Source organism: Cotesia typhae, unplaced genomic scaffold (genome assembly GCF_013202065.1).
Source record: "Cotesia typhae breed Kobodo isofemale line unplaced genomic scaffold, CoteBio_Ctyphae contig_33, whole genome shotgun sequence".
NCBI lineage: Eukaryota > Metazoa > Arthropoda > Insecta > Hymenoptera > Braconidae > Cotesia > Cotesia typhae.
Window position 1 is genome coordinate 492,118 of NW_027423741.1, and position 24,248 is coordinate 516,365.

General features: G+C 30.2%; 1 protein-coding gene and 1 non-coding gene across 4 annotated transcripts in view; one reads left to right on the top strand and one right to left on the bottom strand.

Moving 5' to 3' along the window:
- Window positions 1-20,154, top strand: part of LOC141526353 (dipeptidase 1) — a 53,049-nt gene extending 32,895 nt beyond the window's left edge. For all 3 annotated transcript variants that reach the window (XM_074241336.1, XM_074241335.1, XM_074241338.1), the window contains exons 7-11: window positions 1,946-2,122; window positions 2,203-2,287; window positions 5,079-5,154; window positions 12,585-12,720; window positions 19,421-20,154. In XM_074241336.1, coding sequence (XP_074097437.1) covers window positions 1,946-2,122; window positions 2,203-2,287; window positions 5,079-5,154; window positions 12,585-12,720; window positions 19,421-19,540 — 594 coding nt within the window. In that variant the 3' untranslated portion in view covers window positions 19,541-20,154. The remainder of the gene's footprint in view (window positions 1-1,945; window positions 2,123-2,202; window positions 2,288-5,078; window positions 5,155-12,584; window positions 12,721-19,420) is intronic.
- On the bottom strand, window positions 10,469-10,540 carry Trnae-cuc (transfer RNA glutamic acid (anticodon CUC)). Its single transcript has one exon. It is a non-coding gene; the product is annotated as a tRNA-Glu (tRNA).
- Window positions 20,155-24,248: the final 4,094 nt, after the last annotated feature.

Genomic DNA, 24,248 nt, shown 5'->3' on the forward strand with positions numbered 1-24,248 from the left:
ATAAAAAATTTTTGCCATCATCGGCAACGTGAGCAAAAAAATGTCGTTGCTGCAAAACCCGTAGAATTTTGCTATCGAGCTATCGATTCAGGAGTATCTTGAATTTCTCGGGTCTCGTATCGATGTAATATACCCACGTATACAATGATATAGATTACAGTAAAGCTTGTGTGAAAATGAAGAAAAAAATCAGTTCCGTGGTGAGTGTCTACGACATTAAAAAAACTTAATAAAAATTCACTAGGTTAAACGACGAAAAACATCTGATTTTCGTACACACTTTTATTTCTTCGGTACTTTTACAAGCAAGTAGTGCAACACCACCCGGTAACTTTGGCTTTCGTCGTCGTTGTACTTTTCTTTTTCTTCTATTTATTTATTTTTATTTTTCTCTCTATCTTTCTTCATTTTTTTTTGTTGTTTCTTATATACACCGACTCCCGGGAAAATAAATTGCTTGAATAATGGAAAGTCTCAGCTCAGTTGGACTCACGGCCGCTGGTTTTCATCAACCCTCAACCTCGTCCTTCTTTTCTCTCCTCTAACTTTATTTAGTCGTCTTCATTCCATTGCCTTACACCAAATTTTATTCTATCATGTTTCTCAAAAAAAAAATCTATACAAATTTTTCCTGCAAATTTATGTATTACGCTGCACTGAGAATAAACTTGTAAAACAATAAGCGAATCTCACAGCCTACCAAAAAAGAAAACTAACTTTTTAAATAGAATAACAAAATATCTGAATGGCATTCTCTTGTAGAACCTAACAAAAGTAAAACCAACTTTAAGATAACTTAACTTTCCTGAGACCTTTGACTAAAATATAAAACAAGTGTAAGTCTGGTTTTGTCCGAGCCGAGGGTTACCAAGTTTAAGATCATCCCTCTTTTATTCAACTACGCCTTAGTTACTGTTAGAATTTTCTCACTTTGCCTTTTTTTACATTCATTTATACCAAAATTAAGATCAATTTCAAACCTACCTAGAAAAAAATTTCTGATGTAGGTTAATCTGATCATATAACGCTTTGTCAGATATTCTCGGGATCAGATAAACTGAAAGAGGACCATAAAGAGTTGCAATATTAATCTCTCTTCAGCAAAATAAAAAATCAGAATGATTTATGAGTTGAAATTCCTGGAATTTTTGTCCTCATAAAAGCTTAACTTTTATTCCTTAAATTCAAGCTCCATCTGCCGGCTGGGGAATTTATATTTGACATATGCAGCAGCCGGTTGTTTATTTAGGATCCTTGGGCGGTGGGTGGGATTTGAGAATTCTGGTGCAATACCAGGACATGCTGACGTAGGAAGCACATTGGAATTCAAGGTGTAAATCGACGAGCCGGATAGGATAAAAAATAGTGATACCCTATCAAGAGACAGGGCAATAAGTGTCACTGACTCAATGTTACTCTTTCATTTGTACTTTCACCATTATTTTTCTACTTCTTTTTTTTTATTGCATATATTTTATAATCCTTTGTCTCTTAAAAGTATCTCTGAGCTCTTGAGCTGTGATCTACTCAGTCTCATTTATTGAGAAAGAAAGAAAGAAAGGTTCGAATATTTGCTATAAAAATTTAAAGATCCGAGCCACTGCACATTTAAGAGCATAAAAGATAATATTATTTCAAGACTTTTTGCTCCCGCTTTATTAATATCTTTTTTATCTTGACATTTTTATTCAAAACAACAGTCAAGTAAGATCCGATTTTCTCCGCAGCTCATCGAATCTTCCAACCTTATTTTCATTGAATCCGATACAAAGGTAGGAGATGGTAACCAGACGCTTGAACCAGTAGTACTAATAACAGTAACAGTACCAGCAGCGTACCATTTACGTATAACGGGGTCTAGAATCAACAATTGTCTCGAGTTCCCAATTCCAAGCTCAACAATAGAATCCATTATACCCACAAGCATTTTGTTTCTTTTTTTCAGAGCATAGTTCTCGAGATGAACAGACTGGGAATGATGGTGGATCTTTCTCATGTTTCTGTACCAACAATGTTAGATGCCATGGGTGTTTCTAAAGCTCCGGTAATTTTTAGTCATAGCAGCGCTCATGCACTATGCAATTCTTCAAGAAATGTTCCCGATCATGCCCTTCAATTACTTGTAAGTTTTTTTTTGTTCTTCAATTCTCAGACAAAACTAAAATTTGGTAATGATTAATTGTGTTTTTTATACCCAACCAGGCCGAATCAGGAGGCATAGTCATGGTATCATTTTACCCACATTTCATAAGCTGCGGCGAAAAATCAACGCTTGCAGATGTTGCTGGTGAGTATATAATTGAGATTAATAGTTATTAATTTAGATAATGTCCTAAATCCTTATTTTACAAAATAAAAATTTTAAAAACTCAAAAAAATTGCTGTATTTTCCGTGAAATATTTATAAAGGATTAAAATCAAGGAGTTATAATCCTCGCCTGCGGCTCAAGTACACACGAATTGAAATTTCCTCCGAGCATGCAGTGCACTAAGTGCGAGTTCATCCCTAAAACTCCTTATCACTCTCAAATACAGATTAATTTCGTATAACAAACAAAGGATTATTTTCAATTACAGAGCCCCTTTGATTTCGAGATCTTCATCACGCCCTCGGCGCTCGATATGTCTGAAATTTACACGCGAGTATAAGTATGAAGGATTAAAGAATCAATTTTGTTAATCACCTAAATAGAAAAGTAATTAAATTCAAAACCTTCTATGCCTCGGTTTACTTTGCACACATTATTATAATTATTTGCTCATTTTTTCTTCAGAGTTAATAGCATTTAAAATGAGACTAGTCACTTAAAACCACTTAGTCGTGTTGAATTAAGGATAATTAAATCTCTTGAATACAGTTGCCCTCGAGGCATTTTAAAATTCGCGGTCTTCGCGTCTTATTCTCTCTCCTCTTATTATAGTTACTCTCCCTCTCTCCCTTTTCGGGCGAGTGTACAACCTCGCGTGGGATTTGCCGCTGGCAGTGGTTTAAATCAACGAACGTTCAGAGGAACCGAACGCAACCCGTACCTTACTACACTAGATTTCTTGGGGAAAATTTCAACGCCAAGTGTCTCTCGAGGGAGCTGCCAATTTTGCCAAGGATATTATTGCCCGTCGAAAAGAGAAAGAGGGTTCATTTAAATAAGAGATAGAACTAGTAGTATATACGTAGACTAAGGTAAACCCAAAGCGAAACACGCGTTTGTTGGACGAGGCTTTCATTCTCGCGATCTCACGCCAGTGTGTTAAAGTGAAGGATATTATCTATTAAATGTATACTTAAAACTTTGAATCTCACCCTCGTTAGGTTATGTAACGATAATTCGCAACATTCTCCTCGACTTAAATCACGTATATCGCAGGTTTCTTAGTTGATTTTTATTTGATTAATCTCGGCTTTATGATAAAGTTTGAAAAGGGAACAGTTGAATAATTTAAACGCGATTATCACACGCGGAGAACGTCAATTCCATTTACCGGGATGTATATAATCTCATCGTGGAGTCACTTAATCTACTAGCGAGTCGCGTCTCTTAGTCACGATTAAACCACTTTACTCTCTCTCTCTCTCTCTCTCTCTCTCTCTCTCTCTCTCTCCTTTTGTCTCTGTCTCTCCTCTGGCTTCCACTCAATCTCCTGGTAAATGTATACACTGGATTTGTCATGTTGCCAGTGATTCAATAATTCGGTTAAATTAGTCTTCCCGCTTGGTTTATTATCCTTCATTTATATATTTTTAAAAATTTTTATTCAACACGTGGCTGCCTTAAATTACTGCCCAGTACATAAAAATTCAATTATGCTAAAAAATTTTTAAATTAATTATAATTTGATTCAATAGAAAAACATAGTTTAATAGCAAATCAAATTAAAGCCTGTAAAATAATTTTAAATAAGTTTTAAATATGTATGGAATGATCGATAAAAAATTCATTTTATTATAAAAAAAAAAATGCCTTGTTGCTTTTCAATATATTTTCATAATTATTATACTTTTACAAATATTTTACTAATTCAATATTTAAAACAATTTATATAAAGGGTCCTATTATTTCTTCATATACTGAAATAACAGAAATACTTGTATAAAAAAAAAAAATTTCGACAAAAATATTTTCTGTCCGGAAAATTAATCGAATTGATCAAAGCATTCTTTTGTTATTTCAAGTAAAGTTATTTGTACAGGTACCTTGTAAAAGATCTTATGAATCAAGTTAATTTTTTTTTCAGTGTACACCTATCATAATAAAAATAGATATTAATATTCTTTTGACAAAAAAATTAATAAATTAAATTGATTCTCTTTAATAAATTCTTGAGCAAAAGAATTCTTACTTGGACAATTATTTTTCTTTCTCTCAGTGTATCAAAATGAATTTTTTTTGTCAATCACTCTATTTTTTTTTTTTTAAGCTTATTGAAAATTACCCTTTAGTTTGGTTTGCTGTCAAACCGTGTAATTTAGTTTTTTGGGTTTAATTGTCTCTAAACTACGGGATGTAAAAAAAGACTTTTAATAGCTCGTTAAGAACAAACGATGTCCAAAGCGGATTACTGCCGAGCAGTGAGTTACACCAATCGGGTTTTTCAAGTATACGCATACGTCAAATCGGATTACTATTATTTATATAACTCGTTTCACCTTTTGTTTTACTATTATACCCAAAAACTCTGGGAATAAAGTAAATCCGAGATGGATTTTAACAGTTACAGCCCAATAACAATATATGAAAGTGAACTTCTAAATTTAGCAATCTATTCAATAATTTTGTCAGTTGTTATTTCAAAATTTTCGTTCGACTGACATATCAGTTGCTAGTGAGTATTATTGTCAGAGTAGATAACATTTATGCATGAAAATTCGTTTTGTCCATCGCATATAACCAATTACGCGGGTTGCCAGAGGCAATCGTTACTTTGTGACTTTCATATCTACGAATATCTACATATATATATATATATATATATATATATATATATATATATATATATATATATATATGTTATGACGATATGATTTCATATATGTGTGTATCGATGTACACATTTTCATGTAGTTGGATTTTATGTTTCAGCGCATATCAATCACGTGCGAAAGGTCGCGGGAATCGACCACGTTGGTATTGGTGCTGGATACGATGGGATCAATTTGTAAGTATGGATTTTACCCTCTGGGTTATATTGTTCTAGAATGTAGAATTTCAAATGTGATAGCGCAGAGATGAAAAAATCAAAACAAATTGACTCTAGACATTATAGCAGATTACACTAATTGACTTTGTGGTACAATTTGTGCTAAATAATTTTTTTGGAAATTTTTTTTTTACCTCTCACGGAGTTTAAAAACTAAAAATAGATTTTGGACTTGGCATTCGCGAAAAAACCCTTCAGAAAAGTACATAATTTGCATTTCCAATTTTCGGAACACAAAAAATACTAGGACTTTTTAATTAATTGGAATAATTATTCATATAAGCATTCATTTAAAAGCTGACATCAATTTCCGATCAATATTACTCATTGCATTGATTTTTGATTTTGCTCAATTGTGAGTAGAGCTTTCAGTATGCTCAATTAAAAGCTCGTCGTAAAGTTCCCTGAATTAACGCGACTTACTCTATGCAATATTTATTTTATGTTTCCATAAATAATTAGCGGTTGGATATAAAATAAATGTAATGAGATGGAATGTAATCATGAGAAAGTTTAAAATAATTTTGTAATTTCACATTATTGTTTTGTGTGAGATAAAATTTATGAAAAGATATATATATATATATATATATATATATATATATATATATATATATATATATATATATATATATATATATAGGTGAAATTTACCATCACCACCGTACTGCCATTACATGTTATGTTAATTCGTAAAGTATACAGATTTAATCTCGGAGTGAATAATAATTATTCAAATTTTGAATGAAAAGTTATTAAAATGCGAATTGTAGATTTTCCTATGGGAGATGTTTCAATGTTTTCAAAAAATGTTGAGTAGTAAAATTTTTACTTATTGAAGCAAATGGTTAATTAGTTGAAAAAGTAATTAAACAAACATAAAAACCCATTTCTATAGAACAAAAAAAAAATTAGTTTGCTCACATATTATTTGTAAAACAACGAGGAATTTTTTAATTTTTAATATAATATTTATTATCACGTATTTTAAATGCAATAAAAATGCACTCAATTTAAAAACATGAGTTTTATAATTATTGGTTTTAATTAAGCAACTGACCGTCAAAACAATAGTCATGTGTAATTTAATTTAAATTAAAACATTACAGCCTATATAAATTAAAATTTATTGCAATTTAATTTTATTTCTAACGAGCCACTACACTCGACGTTTTGATCAAAAACATTGCAATTGTAACGAGTACTCGATGGATAAACGATCTCAGCGATAACTCAAGTAGAAAAGATCGGATCATAATCTTCAAATATTATTTTTATTCGCGCATACTTTCAACTCGAGTAAACGCCAATCACGATGAATGAACGTGGCTTGAAAAAAACAGAGAAGAAAAAGCTTCTTTTATTCTGCGTTAAGCCATATTATATAGATTGCATAAATATGTATTAAGAGGCTAGTCTATCTCTATTCTAAGCAAAAAGCGGGCTTCTCAGACCCGAGTGTAGTATGTACTTTACTTGGACTTTTCAGTATAAAAGACTGGCACAAGTAGTATAAAGGAGTGTAAGAATGAAAGCAAGATAACTAATACGAGCGGAGGATCTGGACGAAAGCTCGTACCTTTAATAACAATATATACCAGACAGCTTTAAACTTCTGAATTAATTAAATATTTCATGCAGGATTACGTAGATAAATCCTTTGTTAGCGAGAAAAAAAGACTGAATTTCTCATTAAGTTGTTAATGCTTAAGTATCACGTAGAATACATCTAATCAAAATGTACTAGGCATTAATATTGTTGAATTAAATTTTTATTTATTTTATTTTTAACTTTAAAACTCACCCAACCGTATGAATAATTGTAATTAAATTCGTTTCTGTAACAAATTGTATTTTTAAATAAATCTAATAACGAAAATAATTCTTTTACGTCCGGTAAATTGAAATTACTTTCGCTCAACCAACTGAATAATTAATTCAGCTCATTCATTTTTTAAATATTTTAATTAAAAATTAGAATTTTGAAAAAATATTTCTTCGTCGCAAAAAGGTTATTATCATAAATGAATATTCAAATAGATTTAATAAAACTAATTAATATAAATTTTGTAAATCTACTTTTTTTTTTTTTAATTCATATTTTTTTGATAGTTGAATTTTAATAAATTTTAAGTAAAATTAAGTAGCAAAAAAAAATTTAGATAACGTTTTTTCTATAAAATGAAAACAGTCTTAGTTTTTATTAAAACAATAGTTTTGATTGGCATGTACCTTTAGAATAAATAATAATTTATTTCAATGCGTACAAAAGTAATATGTGAAATAGACGTTGACAGATAGATTCTTTATTACATCAGTGGAAAATCTTACAAGGATTTATTACAATTCATATCAAATCTACGAAATGAACTCTGTCATGTGTAAAACAAATAACTTGTGAGAATATACGCACAGTGCAGTAATATTAAAATAGAAAAATTTCGATGTACAATCCGTGTTTTTGAATGTATTATTACGGTAAATAATAAAAGGGCAGAATTTATATATTACAGCGTATATTTACTACCCTTGCCTTCAGCTCGGTAGGCAATTTCACACGCGAATTGGAATGTCCTACTTTCCTCCCTTAGTCTGCAATCAACTATTAATTGATAATTAAGTTTTTTTAATTGGTGATTGTTTTGTTGTTTGTGCGTTCGCAACTTTACTGCTTTAAGTGATTTCGGTATCCGTTCGTTTAGTTTCAACTGTATTCAATTAAAACCATAAAAAAAACCCAAAATTTTCCAAATAATATAAAAAAATTGTTTTTCAATTCATTTGTATGATGGTTAAAGTGAAACCTATTGCAAATGAATACAGTTCTTATGGCTTTTATCAATCACTTTGAAGTATTCTAATAGAAAAATAATTAAAACCTACAGCTCGACGTATATTACTTTTTACTAATGAAATTGAATATATATTTCAATATTACTCTGCAAAATTTTATATAATAATAATAATAATAATAAAAAATATAAAAAATAATAAATGTCAAACATTCTGTCAGTAAACAAAAATATGGATATACACATTACACTGTGCATATATATATATATATATATATATATATATATATATATATATATATATATGGATCAAAATAACCGTGCCGTGTAGTTTGAGGCATATTATACTCGTACTTTTGATGCATTACATTCCTCTCAATCGTCATATCGTGATATTAAATAAACATTTCAGAGACGCGTCAACAGTCATTCTGCTATTTCATTCGTACTTGCTCTCTTTTGCGTTCTGTTCCGTTATGATGCTTACACAATTCTCGAGTACTTTATTTGCCGGCATTCTTTTGTACAATGCATCCTTCGGAACAGAGCGATTACCGATTCGTTTCATATTTTTTTTTTTTTATTTTATTTTATTTATTTATTTGTTCGCTTATTTGTTTATTTCAAACTTCCATTTCCATTCCACTGCAGTTTTCAGTTTTTTCATTTTTCATTTTCCATTTTTTAAGATTCGTTATTTGTTATAGCAACCAATACTCGAGTGGTCGAGCTCACAGTCGGTATGTCGCCCGACATGGGCATTTTCGCTCGAGATTTCCGATTACAAGATTTAAAAAAAAAAAAAAAAAAAAAAAAAACCTAGGACAAAAAATTCGACGAGGTTTCTCCACCCAAAACCGACTCTCAACTTGGCGAACCATCTGCCGCTAAAGCCGTTGTTAGTCGTGCGAAATTCCCGAGCCTTAAAAATAATACTCAACTAGAAAGGGAATTAACGAAGAGAGGAGAGAAAGGACATTCAAACTAAAGAATTATTTATTTTACAGGAATAAATTTTTGTGACTATTATTATTGTGCCCGAGACCGGACTCGGACCCTGATCAATCTACATGTTTAAGAAAGATTGAAAGCGACTAAAAATAAAAGCAAACATCACAAAGCACGTGAAAATTATATAGATAAATGAAAGATCTGAGGTTGGAAACGTGGAGGTAGACACACATGGATAAGGGTGAAAACAATGTGGGATGTGGGCAAAGTTAAAAGTAATGGTTTTGCCGGAAAACGGAGATAAAACATCGAGAAAATAAATTTATAAAAAGTTCCTCGAGATTTTTCTTTTTTTTCATTTTGTTTTTTCCTCGCGTGTTGAAAGTAATTCAAACTAAAATTAGCCGGCTCTTTTTTTGTACCCGCGTATAAATAGTCTGAGGAAGAGAAAAGGGAGGATGAAATTTAGTGTAATGTAATGCATCAGACAGAAAAGGAAGCAAGAGCAAAAGGAGCAAGTGGATACACTATTTTGATGTCGATGGAGTAAAGAGAAAACCACAAGGACAACCGCGATTAAATTTTACTACCTAAAATGGGTGGAGTAGGCGATTCATTGCCAAACTCTACACCTGCATGAGCATACTTCTGTTCCCCGATGGGAATCGTATAGTACTTATCGTTATCCACTCCCGGTTCTCGACAGCATACTCCAGAGCTAACCTTTTCATGCTACACTACACATTAAATGTTGTACTATATCATTATATTTATTATCGATTGCTAGGATATATGATACGTGATATAAATACCGATTCGCGTATAATTAACAACTAAATTACCTTTACACAACAATACCAACTTGTTATTAAACACTGAACGATACGATTGGGAAAAGTTGCTTGTTACAAATAAAAGGCTGAGATATTAACAAAACGATGTCTTTAATTAATTGCAGTAAAATAGAAAAATGGTTAAATATTTCAGAGATAATTACAACTACAGTAAAGTAGAATAGAAATGGCTATTGAGTTAATTTATGACATGGTATTCTTATGGCTGATGTGAGATGGTACCAAGATTTGATTTAGTTTTAGTACTCGGGTTGTAACCTCTGTTATCTTAGTGAATATTAAAAACAGTTATGATGACATTTAAAATATTACTACCGTGAAATGGCAGCTGTTGTTATCTAATATAATAAAGTTTAGAATGCATAATGTAATTTTTGGTATGTCATACTATGGTAATTTTGGCAAAGTTTTTATAGTATAATCATTACTATTGATAACATGAAATTTTAACTATTTTTGTGAATTGAAAAAGCTTTAACAAATATGTTAAAAACTAATTTCATTTTACCAAATGCATGAATAATTTTTTTTGACAGTAAAATTATATTTTCTAGTCATAAGTTTTTCAAAAAAATCAAAAGTTGATTTTTAACTTAACTAAAACTGATTAACAACAAAAATAAAATTTGTAATTTTTTGAAATTGAAAATGGTGTTAAAAACGAAAAAAAAAAATTTCCGATACCGGGAATTGAACCCGGATCTCCCGGGTGAGAGCCAGGTATGCTAACCAGTACACCATATCGGAGTTGTCGAGAAGGAACGCTTCAATACTGTAGATAAACACAAGGCCATTCAAACTCTCAACAACTCATAGTGAGATCTGATTAGTATACAGTATGTATATATATATATATATATATATATATATATATATATATATATATATATATATATATATATATATATATTCAATGCATTGCCTTAAGAGAATTATAAAGCTGCAATCGCAGGGACCAGCTGTTAATGTCTCATAAATTTCTATTAGAAAAATTTAAATGATCAATTCACCGAACAGTTCCAGACTCTGTTAAGTCTACGAACAAAAGATTCCTTGAAGGAATGTAAAACTCAATAATACTACGTCATAAATTGATGTGAGTACCGACACTACAAAAAAACAATAAAAACTAATAGGGTCGTATTCCTATGGAGCGCATAGATTGCTTAAAGTCTGTCAAGAAATTTAGTGTACTAAAGGAACCAAAACGCCAATAAGCTTTTACGTGAGATTAAAATTCATATTACTTTGCACGGTACGAGGAGCATTATATTGCAGTAGTATAAGTAGTTTCATGAAACCCATTTTCTTCAACCCACCAGTTTTCAACATAACGTAATTTTACTTTTCCATTCGCGTGGATCGTGCTGAACAGGTCTGAGTATGCATAACGACATATCAAATTCCAGTCACTCGACAGAACTTAATAATTAATGTCATAATTATCATCTATTGCCTTCTATCTCCGGTTAGCCTAACCTTTTTGTGCCAGCTCTCTTGAGTGTCAGTGTCGACGCCATTACGTTTCCTATTTTATAATACCTTTGCCCTTTGCTACCTACAAGTTATGCTACTTATACTACAACTACTTTAAATGCTAGACGCGTTTATATGCTTTTACGGAAATTAGGAAGAGCGTGCATCAACTCGTTCTCTTTTACTTCACTCTCACTCACAGAGATTTCTTCGGAATTACTTTCAATATAGAGGGATATGAGATTAAAGAGAAAAGCTCTGATGTGAAAGCCAATTTCTTAAAAGAACTTTTTGTATATCGTCGGATGACTCGACGCTTTGTGTTACTTCGGTTGATTTATTATTCCGAACTTTAGACATTGCAATATTGCATGTCATTATTACTTTTATAATTTTTAGACATTACAAAGAGAAATAAAAATACAGTTTATAAATAAACAATGTAAATTTTGGTTGCTAATCCTGTTAAGAGGTCTAGAAAGCTCAAAAGAACTTTAGAAAATAATCTGAATCTAAAGGAGAAAAAAAAGCTTCGAAATTCTTAGCTTCTCTAAAATTATTTCTTTGGTTCAAAATTTTATCTTTTCACTCAAATTAATTTTCTCATCTGTGTGGTTGCTATATAGAATGGTAAATAATACAATTTTCTTTTCTCGTGTACCAGAACCGTATTGTAGGTTGATTTATTAATTAACTATTCATCAACACATGTGTACAATAATCAAATTCCGAGTCGTAAACTACATTAAAGTTTGAATATCAGAGTATAACCTAAAGCGAAATCTCGGATTGAGAATTCTCGTTCTCATCCGATGTGCATTGTTCGGAGTATACGAGAGATGAACACGATCGAGGCTGGCAATAGAGAGTGGGTAGTGTCTAGTGTAAGACGAGTAGGTTGGTAGCTGGTAGCTGTTAGCTGGTAGCTGGTAGATAGACCGCTGCGGGAGAAATGTTCGAAGCTTGAGGGAAACTCAAATTCGGAAATTGGCGAGGTAGATGTGAGATGTGGAATGAGATGAACAGAGCAGAGCAGAGGAAAGAGAGGAAAATGGAGACGGTACTAAAACCACGGTTGGTCGATAAACACGAGGCAGTCGACATAACTGCCAGTTTTGGAGACTTCGTGCCATGAATAAATATCATCCAACTATTCTACCTTTCATGCCCTCCAAGCACATACTGTACACAAAACACACTATACAACTCCATACCATACTCTTGTATAATCCACTTTGATTCAAATAAAATTATCATCCTTTATATGTACTAAGTATTGCATATGAGTATATATTTTTTTTTCTGTTGGTTACAGAACCCCAACGGGGCTGGAAGATGTCAGCAAGTACCCGGAATTATTTGCAGAGCTTCTGGCCAACGGATGGTCGGAAGGAGACATCCAGAAACTCGCGGGGTTGAATCTTATACGAGTTTTTAAAGCTGTTGAACAGGTAATTACCATTTTTCTTATTAGCATTTTATTATAATAGTTTTGTAAATAAATAAAAAAAAAAAAAAAAATCAAGTCTTTTAATCGGGTTACTCGATTTGAAATTTAAAAAAAGGTCAGTAATAAAAAACTTCAATAACCACAGATAAAAAAAGGTGAATTAAAATCAATTAATAGAGTATAAAGGGTAATCGATTAAAAAGAAGATTAAAAATCAGGCAGTCTGCAGACTTTATAATAGACTGGAAGGTGGAAATTTTTTTCTTCTCAAAATAAAATTAAAAAAAAAAAAAAAAAAAAAAAAAAAAGTAAATATTAATCACAAGCTTGCAGACTAACGGATTTAATAAACCATACGAATCTTGAATTTAAATGGAGATCATAGAGAAAGTTGTTACCTTTTTATGCTGTATATTATTTTTTTTAAAACTATGGAACTTTGCCAATGAAATGGAAATATATACAAAGAAATACACAACAAGCCAGATGTCATACTGGATCTAAAGTTTTAACTATATCCCAACTTCATGACACTTCTCATAGAACTCTCGGAAACTCCGTGTATATATTATATGAATAATACTTTGCCGTGATTTGTGAATACACATTTTTTTGGTGTGGGGATGATTGATTAAAAAAATTTCATTTGCTGTCAGAGCTTGAGATCGATGTATTTCACAACTTTTTTTCCTTATTATGATATTTTGTGGATTTGTGAAATGTTTGAAAAATATTTTTGTTATAAATCTTTAAAGTCTTTAAAAAAAAATTATATTTATAGAACTTCGCATATTCAATATCTTTAAAGAGAATCACGAATGAGTTGCAAATAAATGTTTACGCGCTTTATTTGAAGCCAAAAAAAAGATAATAAATTTGAGAGCAAACCTTACGTGACTTTTAAAAATTGAAATTGGAGTTTTTTATTTTTTTTTTTAAGAATTTTTCTATATCTGTAAGTATGTATATACGTGCTTCCATACCTAGACATATAGATATATGTTTGTGGTAGACTGAAACCTTCTAAGTGATTTATAGGGTGACCAGCGGGTTTACGTGTGTTTCTGTAACAGTATTCCCGCAATCAAGTCGAGGCAAATCGATTTGCTATAAGACAGAAACTGTTTGCCGAGACAATCCACACACGTGAACAAGTTCTCATAAAGATGATTGCTTCGTTCAGTAGTAAAACTCACGTAGATTCTATTCTATCCTACCACATAATAATAATGATGATAAAAATTGCTATAATTTTATAAAGCTTTCACGACAAAAGCTTTCATCTATTTATACACTTATTTCCATTTAGTCGATTAAACTTAAAATGTCACTCTGATTTAACACTCCACTTGACTGATTAAATAATTCACATTTATCTATCGAGGATAATGCAATTCAAGTGTTCACAATGGAGACAATCAACAATTTATCGTGTCAGTCGACGTACCTATACACTCTATAATATATTCAATACGTAATGTATATACGAGTACCTTCACTATCTTCGTGACTAATCATATATCAAGGTATACAAAGTCTAATTTCGATACAACGATAAGTACGTGAGCCAACATACTAAGGTATGTTCTACCTCAATCGATTACCTATTAATTTCCAATAGCTCTGATATTTAGTAAATTGCATTTATAGAAGATGGATGAGAGACATAGTTGATAATAAATTTTGTCATAATTCTGAAAAAGGTGATAATAATTATGAAAATGCAGACAAAAAAATTTTTTTGATTCGTAGACAAGTTTAGTATATTTTTAGTAATTTTGAATTTTTAAAGTTACATCTAAAACCCTCGATCAATTTTTTTCTAATGATTAAAATTAAAATTATTTAATATTTTGTCTAATTACGGAATGCGTTGATGAAAAATGTAAATTCTTAAAATTAAATTTGACGGAAGGTTAAAACAAATAAGACAGCAAACGAGTTACAATAACTAATGGCATCAAGTTTAAAGTTAAGTTAAACTTGGGGTGTTAATGTAAAGTTTCTCAAGGCAAAGCTACGGCAGCATGAGTAGCAACACATTCTTAGTGTTCTGCTGAGAGATACACAATATATATATAAAGGGATATATTAACGGATACTAAACATTCTCTACATCTGCATCAGTGCTCTAAATACTTTGAGATACTGGGTGGAATTTATCTCACACCAAGCATTTCGAGCATGAGCAACACAAATGACTTTGACACGTAATGCGTCAGAATATAATTAACGATCAATTATAACCACAAACTATGAATTAAAAGCGCGTGCGCATCCATCATTAAGCACCCTCAGAATTCCTCTAACTTTTCTTTCAATTTTAATTAATAATTTTTTTTCCCTAAAATTAATCAATTACACACAATTGTTTTCATCCTTTAGGTAATTCCGATTTTCTTATAATTTTTTTATATAAAAGATGAATGTTAAAAATAAAAATGTATGCATATTATCGACATTTCTCGGAAAATATTTATAAAAAAAAAATTTTCCACCATTGCTTGAATCTTTGAAATTGTTATAACCACGAATCCGATCATAAATCCACTTTAATCCTTATTAAGCGGTTTTTACAGCATTCGAACCATTAAAATCGGTTATTTTTATATTCACCAGCGTCAGAAGCTCGAAAAATACTCAACGATACCGTTTTACTTTGAAATTGAGGCAATTTTGTAGATATGAAAATCATTGATTCACATGATAAAATTTTTTTCATGTTCCTAGAGTAAACTGGGTTCATATTTTTTAACTTATAACAAGGAACTTTGAAAGATTTTATAGAGAACAGAACTGACACCGCTAAAAAATTCAAAATTTCATGTTTTACACTAATTCTTTCATTCAATGATCATTAAAACATAAAATTCAAAATAAAATGAAAAATTTATTACAGCTTGAAAAGTGAAGAAAATATTTTTTCATGGTTTTACCAGCAATTTTATCTGAATTACGACCCGTGAAAAATCACTAAAAACTAAACCGAATTTTTATACCCCTCAATAATTTATAATAATTTTTTTCATCCTTAAAAAAAAATAGCCTACTGAGCATCTACCAAGTTTAATAATCGTCGATTAAGGATCTGATCCATTTGACTTTTATTGAAAACGAGGGATGCTGAGCATTATAAGTCTTATACTACACCCCTGAAAATAAATATCTCTTAATAACATATTAGTTATTAACTTTTAGATAATCCCCGTTATCTAAAAAGATGATTGATAAAAATAATGTTTTTCAATTAGTTTGAAGTACCCTACTTGGCTCGAACTTAAAAAAAATAATATTTCAGAATGATAAGAACTAAAGCTCCTTTTTTAAAATTATAATGAAAATTAAGTAATTCAGGGAACTTAAAACCTACTGGCATTATTCATCTGTCCTATTTCGAGCAACCTTTTAGCATATCTCTAAATGAAATCTCATCTTAATAAATGAAATAAATAATTTAACAAATGTATACAAACTTGGTACTGTAAAAATCTCAAGTTTTTTTTATATTTAAATATAAATAGAGCGGAAATGGAAAGCAAAAAATAAAATACGATGGGTTATTGAGGTGACACTGAGAATGGGTGAATGAGAAAAGTCGAGTCTTATATCAAAGTTAAGAGGCTTTATCGCTAATATTATCCGTGAATAAGGAAGAAAGAGACTTTTTCTCAGGCACCCTCTCAAACTGGAGCTTTCGGGGCTCTATATATCCTCCTCCTCCTCCTCTCTTTCTCTTTTTATCTCTCCTTCTCGCCAAGCAATTCAGCTACTTATGTATCCATAAGTCTACCGTTTGGTGTTCCATATTGAAGCACCACACTCAATGCTCCTCGAAAGATGTAGCCAACACCTTTCTCCTTTATTCGATAAACTAATATCTTCGCGCATAAAATTTATCTTTTTGCTTTTATTGCATAATTTGCTTTATTTATCGATCTTTATACTGTAAAAAATTTGCGGAGTGAATAATTTTTAATTGATTTAAAATTAGTATAAATGTTGAAAAAAAAAAAAAAATATATATATATATATATATATATATATATATATATATATATATATATATATATATATATATTTTTGAACCCAATTAAGTAATGTGAAGTTAACCCTCTTTATTCATAACTCATAACAATTTGTGAAACCTACTTCCGCATTTAAGCTTCCATCTAGGTCTATTTTAATAACAGAAGGTTTTCTCTACTGTAGATTTAATAAAAAATGAGAAAATACATTAGTGAATTTTATTAGAGGTTGCGGTATGTCTCGAGCTCATTTCCTGTTATGTTAGGAACTGGATTGTCAACTCCTGCAATGCCGAGTCTGACGGTTTTACACTCTCGGAACCACACATTACTGTCTTCCATATCTCCTATTATATAAAAGAAGGTATATAGATATAGAGGAGCAGTAGAGTATAATAGAAGGTAGAAGGTGCATTGCGACTACACTGTCTACTGTCACCGAGACGAGCATATATGAAAAATTCTATCGCATCCTTGCCTGCATTTCTTTTATCTCAATCCTCGTTTAATTGGAAAACCCAGACTCCAGACCCGATGAGGGGTGAGAACGCGATGCTTTGTATGTGACAGCCCAAATAAAATTTAGGCCGATGCGCATCTCCATCTCCATTCATTCTCATTTTGTTTGTCAATTTTATTTTTTATTTTCTCTGCTTTTCATGTTTTTTCTTTTTAGCCGTACTCTATACTCTGCACTATACAATTCCAGTGTTCATTAACGATAAGACCGTTATATTTCTGGCTAGGCGAACGATCCCGCATTCCTATTTTAGAATTATAAAAAATACTTAAAGTTCTTTAATTATCGCGAATAGAACTTTTAATTAATTAACTAAAAACAATAAACAAATGAAATTAAAGTGAATTAAAATTTTTAATAACTTCCTTAACAAGAAAATTTATATACATATATATTTACAATTCACAGAAAGGAAATAATCAGATTTAAAGTGAAATATTTAAGCCCGTTCCTTTGGTGCCCTCGACATCCATTTGCGAAAAAAGTTTTTATCAAACAAAATTATAATTACACTCTCTTTTATAATAAAATAAAACACTGTAGTTACTGTAAACTCTATTTATTATAATTTAAATATTTATGCTTTTAAGTAACGCGAATTCATTGAAACTTTTGAATCACTATACAACACAATTATCTCAACAAAAAGAAATAACAAAATCTAATTATTCAAAATGTAAAGACGCGCGGGGTTAATTAGGTTACTCACAACTTGAATAAAGATTGTAATCGGAAAACTTTTACGTACTTCTCCGCACTCGCCTTCAATAATATTGTAGGCTTACCGAAAATTCATGAAAGGCTTTTAAAGCTTTTAATACACTCTAAATCTACTACGAAAGACCGACGTACATTTATACATAATTTTTTTGTTACCATCCTGGCTTTTAGATCGCTATTTATTGCCCACCATTTAAAGTATCCAAAATAATATTTTTCATCCCTGCAATATCACTCAATAAAAATCCAAGCATATTTATTTCTCAGGCCTTGAACGCTCTGGGTAGAAAAATACATAAAGTTCCTATTTTTTTTTTTTTTTTTACTATTTCCCATTCAAGTGTCGATATAAATCGATTGAGACATTAAAACCCTCGTTAAATATGAATTGTTTCTTCAGGAACCATATATATATATATATATATATATATATATATATATATATATATATATATATATATATATATATATATATATATATATATATATATATATATATATATATATATATATATATATATATATATATATATATATATATATCGGTATAATTGCTGAGTTTATTCATTTTCAAGCTGTTGCAATATCATTTTTATTTGAAAAGTAATTTCGTTAAAATAAATCACCACTCGAAAACATAAACCGGAAACTACCGAAGTTTACGTCAAAATAAGCTTACAGAATTAAGCGTACTTACATTGAAATTAGAATGACTCAATAAAGTTATATTAGATTTGAATCTGCTAGAAATACCAACAAGTTTATGAGGCTTCTAGAGACTAAGAGAAATACTGGCAAGTTTTAGAGGATTTTAGAGGTTAAAAGTTACTAGTAACTTTGTAATAGATTAACCTTCCGTTAAAGTTGACATAATTTCTCTTCCGTGACATTTTACATATTTCACTTTTCAGTATTCATGTAAAACTCAAACTCTAAACAAAATTCCTCTTCAATAATTAAAAAAAAATTAATCATAAATTTTTTCCACAGAGAAATCATTAAAATACATTATTGACTTTTTATTCTAACAATTTCACAATTCGAGCGTACTATTATAATTACGAACAAACTGGATATGAATATGAATATTTTTTCTACAATGCACCATTAAAAGTGCCACAATAAATCAATTAGTTGATTCATTAAAAATTGAAACATTTTCACCGTCAATATTTAACTCTCCATGTTTTCATTATTAGAATAATTGATTGAATTTCTAATTTTAAGTAGGTCAATATTTTCTCGTTTACTCAATTACCCGTAAAAAAGTTCTACTTAATAATTTATAATTAATGAACATTCGAATTATAATAATAATAATTACAATTCAATAAAAAAAAAAAAATAATAATTAATTATCGACAAAATAAAAGATAGAAATAATTGATGAACCACTTAACAATTAAAGTTTTTTTTTTTTTTTTCTGTTTAAACAGGTGAGAGATCGAATGGCTGCAGAGGGAGTCGAGCCACTGGAAGAGGAGATACCCAAGGAGGACATTATTGGCCGTGACTACTGTCGCTTTAATTTGAAACAGCCACTGGTGACGCCTTAGAAACAGATAAAAAAATCACCCTCGACTCGAATGAATAAAAAACTGTTATCTCAAAAGATGAATCTTTACTCCTACCTTTTTTTATACAGACGTTTAACAGCTTTCTTACATGAATAAACAACAAATAAAACGAAAATTAATAGATAAATATATAGTGAATTAAACAGACGATTTATAAATCGCGAGTGCATAAAATAAGTGCGCCAAAGTGGACGTATTGAAATTTAATTTTAAAAAATGATGAGAAATTGAATTTGAAGTAAATTGTGAAAATAATTATGGACCATTGTAATATGACGAACAAAGTTTGTATAAAATATTAATTGATCGTGATCAAAACAGCTCTGAGTCGTTATTATTTTATTATGATATTTTTGGCAATTATTTAAATGGCAATTGTTACAATATAAATTATAGCTGTACCCATCCCACGCAATATCCGTCGTACCTGAATAATTATTGTAACTTCCGTTAGGGGCATAAATATCCTGTGAATTACAGCTGAATTAATTAATAGCCAAAAGTATGCTCAACTGTGTATGAAAGCCGTTGTCTGGGTAAAAAACGGCGAACGCGTTCTGTTGCAAAAGGGTTGCATTTAATTATCAGCATGCAGCAAAAATGCCATGGGTAAGTTTAGATATAAAATAGAGTATATAATGTTTTTTAAATGAAATGATCGGTGTGTGAAATTAAAATTTCAATTAAATTCTTATACAGTAAAAGCATCGTGTGTGTTAAATACATGTTAACGTTTCAATGGTAACTTTATAAAATCCTATCCAAGAGAGAAATACCATACCATTGAATAACATTTATCCCGTCACTTTTGAATTAACGCGAAATTTATGTTTAATTTATTTCCTTTGTTTCACGCTAACGATATATATTTTGCGACCGATTGGATTTTCATTATCATTACCATTATGTATTTTATTATCGTTCGATAAAACCTGATGAATTTATCATAATAATTAAAAAGCTCGAAATCCACAAGCTGACGCTTCAATCATTCACGTGATAAATATAAATTTATTTTTTTTTATCATCGCAGTGAGAGATATTTATTTTTTATAATCGGCATATTTTATTCAGTGAAAATCGGAAATCAATTATTCGTTCCTCCATAAATTATATGTAGTGAAGAAAAATTAAATAGAAATGTTATGAAGAGTTTTTTACTAATGATGGAAATTGAATTATAGTTCAAGAAAAAAAAAAAAAATAATTAATTTAGATGAAAATAATAACGTCAGATGCGGTATTATTTGCTTACGCATAAAGTAGTGAAGATCGGCGTAGAGTCAGCCTTAACATGGAACTAAGAGCACATGTGCGATAACACAACGATACTAGTCCGCGTAAATAATTAATTTAAAAAGAATAAATAAATTTACAGCAATGCAGATTCGAGTGAGGCTTCAACCGGATATTTTATGTTTATCTAAAGCCATTGAGCTATCGTAAAGTCCTATTTACGAGATTTGAATGTAGCGAACCGCGAGTTAATTAATTGTGTATATCTACTCTTGTAATGAACCAATTCGTCGGGCCATGTGATGTGATTGTCTGTTCAACAGAGCTCAAAACTTCTCTGAGAGAGCGAGGGAGAGTCACCAGTACAGACGGCAGGGCATCTATATGTATACGTATATATATCTAACCGACATTGCGACTGGCAAATTGAAATTCCGTTAAACTATTGTTAACGGATGTTAAACACTTAATAGATAATAAATTACTTTAATATAAAATTATATCGATAAGAGGTAAACGGATTTAAATTAGTTTTATTTGTTGTATAAATTGCAATTTAATACTTTTTTTGGGTTGAGAAGGGAAGCAGAGGGAACAAAAAAATAAATTGAAGGCACGCGAGTTCTGGAAAAAAAGGAGCAAACTAACGAGCTTGTTAAAAGTTTCAACTTTAACTACTGACGATTGGTTTGATAAAATGCTTTCATTTTGAGTCGACTCTCGTATTACTTTATACTTTTTACATCCTATTCACAAACATTATTATTATTACATTTATATCGAAATAATTAGTTTTTTAATAGAGTTTAACATAAATGGTAAATGAGAAAACAGGTCTGCTGGAATATTTTCATTTCTTTAAAGTTATTATTTTTTATGATTATTCTGTAATTATTTTTTAAACATTATAAAAATATTCTTTATTAGAATAATCATAATAAAAAATAAATTAGCAAACACTAAATAAGAAACGATCAAACTAAATGAAAAATCAACAATTCACACCATTAATTAAAACAGGATAATTTTGAGCTAACAGTAACAGCATTTAGAGCTAACGACAGTATTTAGAGCGTGAAAATAGCATAAGCGAATGTAAATTTCCCACAATAGTATTTACATAAGCGCATCTATGAATTCAGAAATATAATTTAATAAAATTTTTTCAGGATTATTGTTCCGCGTGAAATTAATTTATCACTTTGTTTTTTATTTAAATAACTAAGTGATGTATATACCAAAAGGCATAACAAAGGTGTATGTGAAAAGTTATCTCCATAAATTTATCTGGTTTAATACATAAAAGCTGGATTATATTAGAAAGAACGGTAAGTAAGAGGAAGCGTAAGGGTAAGGGTGAAGTTGAGTTGAGGGCGCAGCCCCGTTTCCGAGCAATACATTTTGTAGGAAACGATAAAAGGCAAAGGGGTAAAACCCCAAAGTCTTGGCCTTTTCTCGAAAGCGAAGAGCAAATACCTAAATAAAAGACGCGCTTGATATAGTTATACTGTACGTTCGACGTTGAAACACGTTAAAAGGATAACTGAAAACAAAAACACAACTCACGAGAAAGGCAGCTCTAGTAGCGTATAGTAAAGATAAAGCTAAAGATAAAGAGGTCAAATGAAAAACTTTTAGCTACAATATACTCATATATATATATATATATATATATATATATATATATATAGAAAAGATATTGATGCTCTTATATTTATAAAAGAAAATTGTCTTTCAAGATTTACCATTACGTACTTTATTTTGTAGTGCTTAAACAGAGTAAACTAAAACTAAAACTTTCAATATTCACGGAATTCGATAACTCAAACCTGGTTCGCTCACCCGTGAGAAGACTTGTTGTTTATTCTGGAGTAACGATGAAACTACCGTCACCGTCGTATTATATATGCACTACAAGCTCAACTACACGTGTAGACCCTTCGAATACAAACATACTAACATTCCATATAATAGCTCCGTGTAATTCTGTACACGGGACTTATACATATGTAACTACGTATCTGCATACCATGAAAGCTAAGCAAGAAAATAAAATACCTACTCCCTCAACCCCCAACCGCTAGTGGATGACAGAAAATTCTCAACGTGCTTTTAACCTCTAATTAAGCAACGACAACGTGAGCATCAGGCTTCCATCTACCCTCTACCGTCTATCTGCTCCACCTACTTCTAATTTTTTTTTTATACCTTCCAAGTGTTAGACCGTAAAGATAGATAACAACACGCACTGGAGAACAGTCTTTCTGTCTTCGCTTGTTAGAAGAAACTCGAGGCAAAAACAGAAGCTGCCGAGTCTTTGTTACTTTATATTCAATTACCCGTTTTAAAGTGTACATTTGGTTTTCATGTTTGTCATGGAAATTTTAAGTATTTATTATCCAGGCCTTTGTTTGGCAAATCAATGCATTTGCATAAGCTGAATATTTTATAGAGTTTCAGATTATTTTCGTTGTTAGCAAGTCAACAGCTTCGAGTACATAAAGACGACATTGTTTTAATATCAACTGCGGATAGTTTTGTAAATATAAAATAAATTGTTTCATAAAAAGTTTACTTTTAGTGAGCGGTTTTTTTTTTGTTTTTAATATCAGTTGGCAGAAAAACGAAACAATCGTGAAAGAGAATTTTTTTAATAAAAAAAAAAAAAAAAAAAATCATGAACCTAAAAGACTGGTATTTGAGAGAACGTTTCTAGTAATAAAGTCGTAAGAGACTTTAAGCACGTCGTTTCATTATTCGAAAACCGAATTTACAAATTACAAAAAAAGCAATCCAATAAATGGTTCTATTAAGGTCAAATCTAAACGTTTGCGCATACAAAGTGCTTAATTTTTATAAATTTAAAAATTTTCCGATCTTTACTCGTTTTTATAAAATTAATTATTATTTATATAATTTCAAAAATATAAAATGTACACCAATTTTTTGTCAAGTTATAATTAAATGAGAAATATTATTTGAAAGGTTAATTTTAAACAAAAGGATAATTAAAATTTTTATAATAACGTTAGTATGTATTTATATTAATTTTCGATGGTAAATGATCATTGGGATCAAACGCAATTATAATAAATAAATTAAATTACTGTGTGATAATTTAAATAATGAATGAGTTCACGGTTCTATGACTAACAAATAACAATATTAATATACAATATAATAATATTGAATGTATAAATATTCAAATTTGATCATTAGTGCTGAATTAAATTCAATATAGTATATTGGAACTGGTAATAATTGGATTGTAAGTGATTAAGGAGACAGAATCGAGCACGTTAATTATATCAAATGTAATATCAAATATTTTAACAAAAAAAATTTTAAATTGAAACTTGACTGATTTAAAAACGATATAATTTAATTTTTTCACATACGACAAGCCAAATAAAAATTCGAATGTCTCTAACATATAAAAAAAAAATACTCA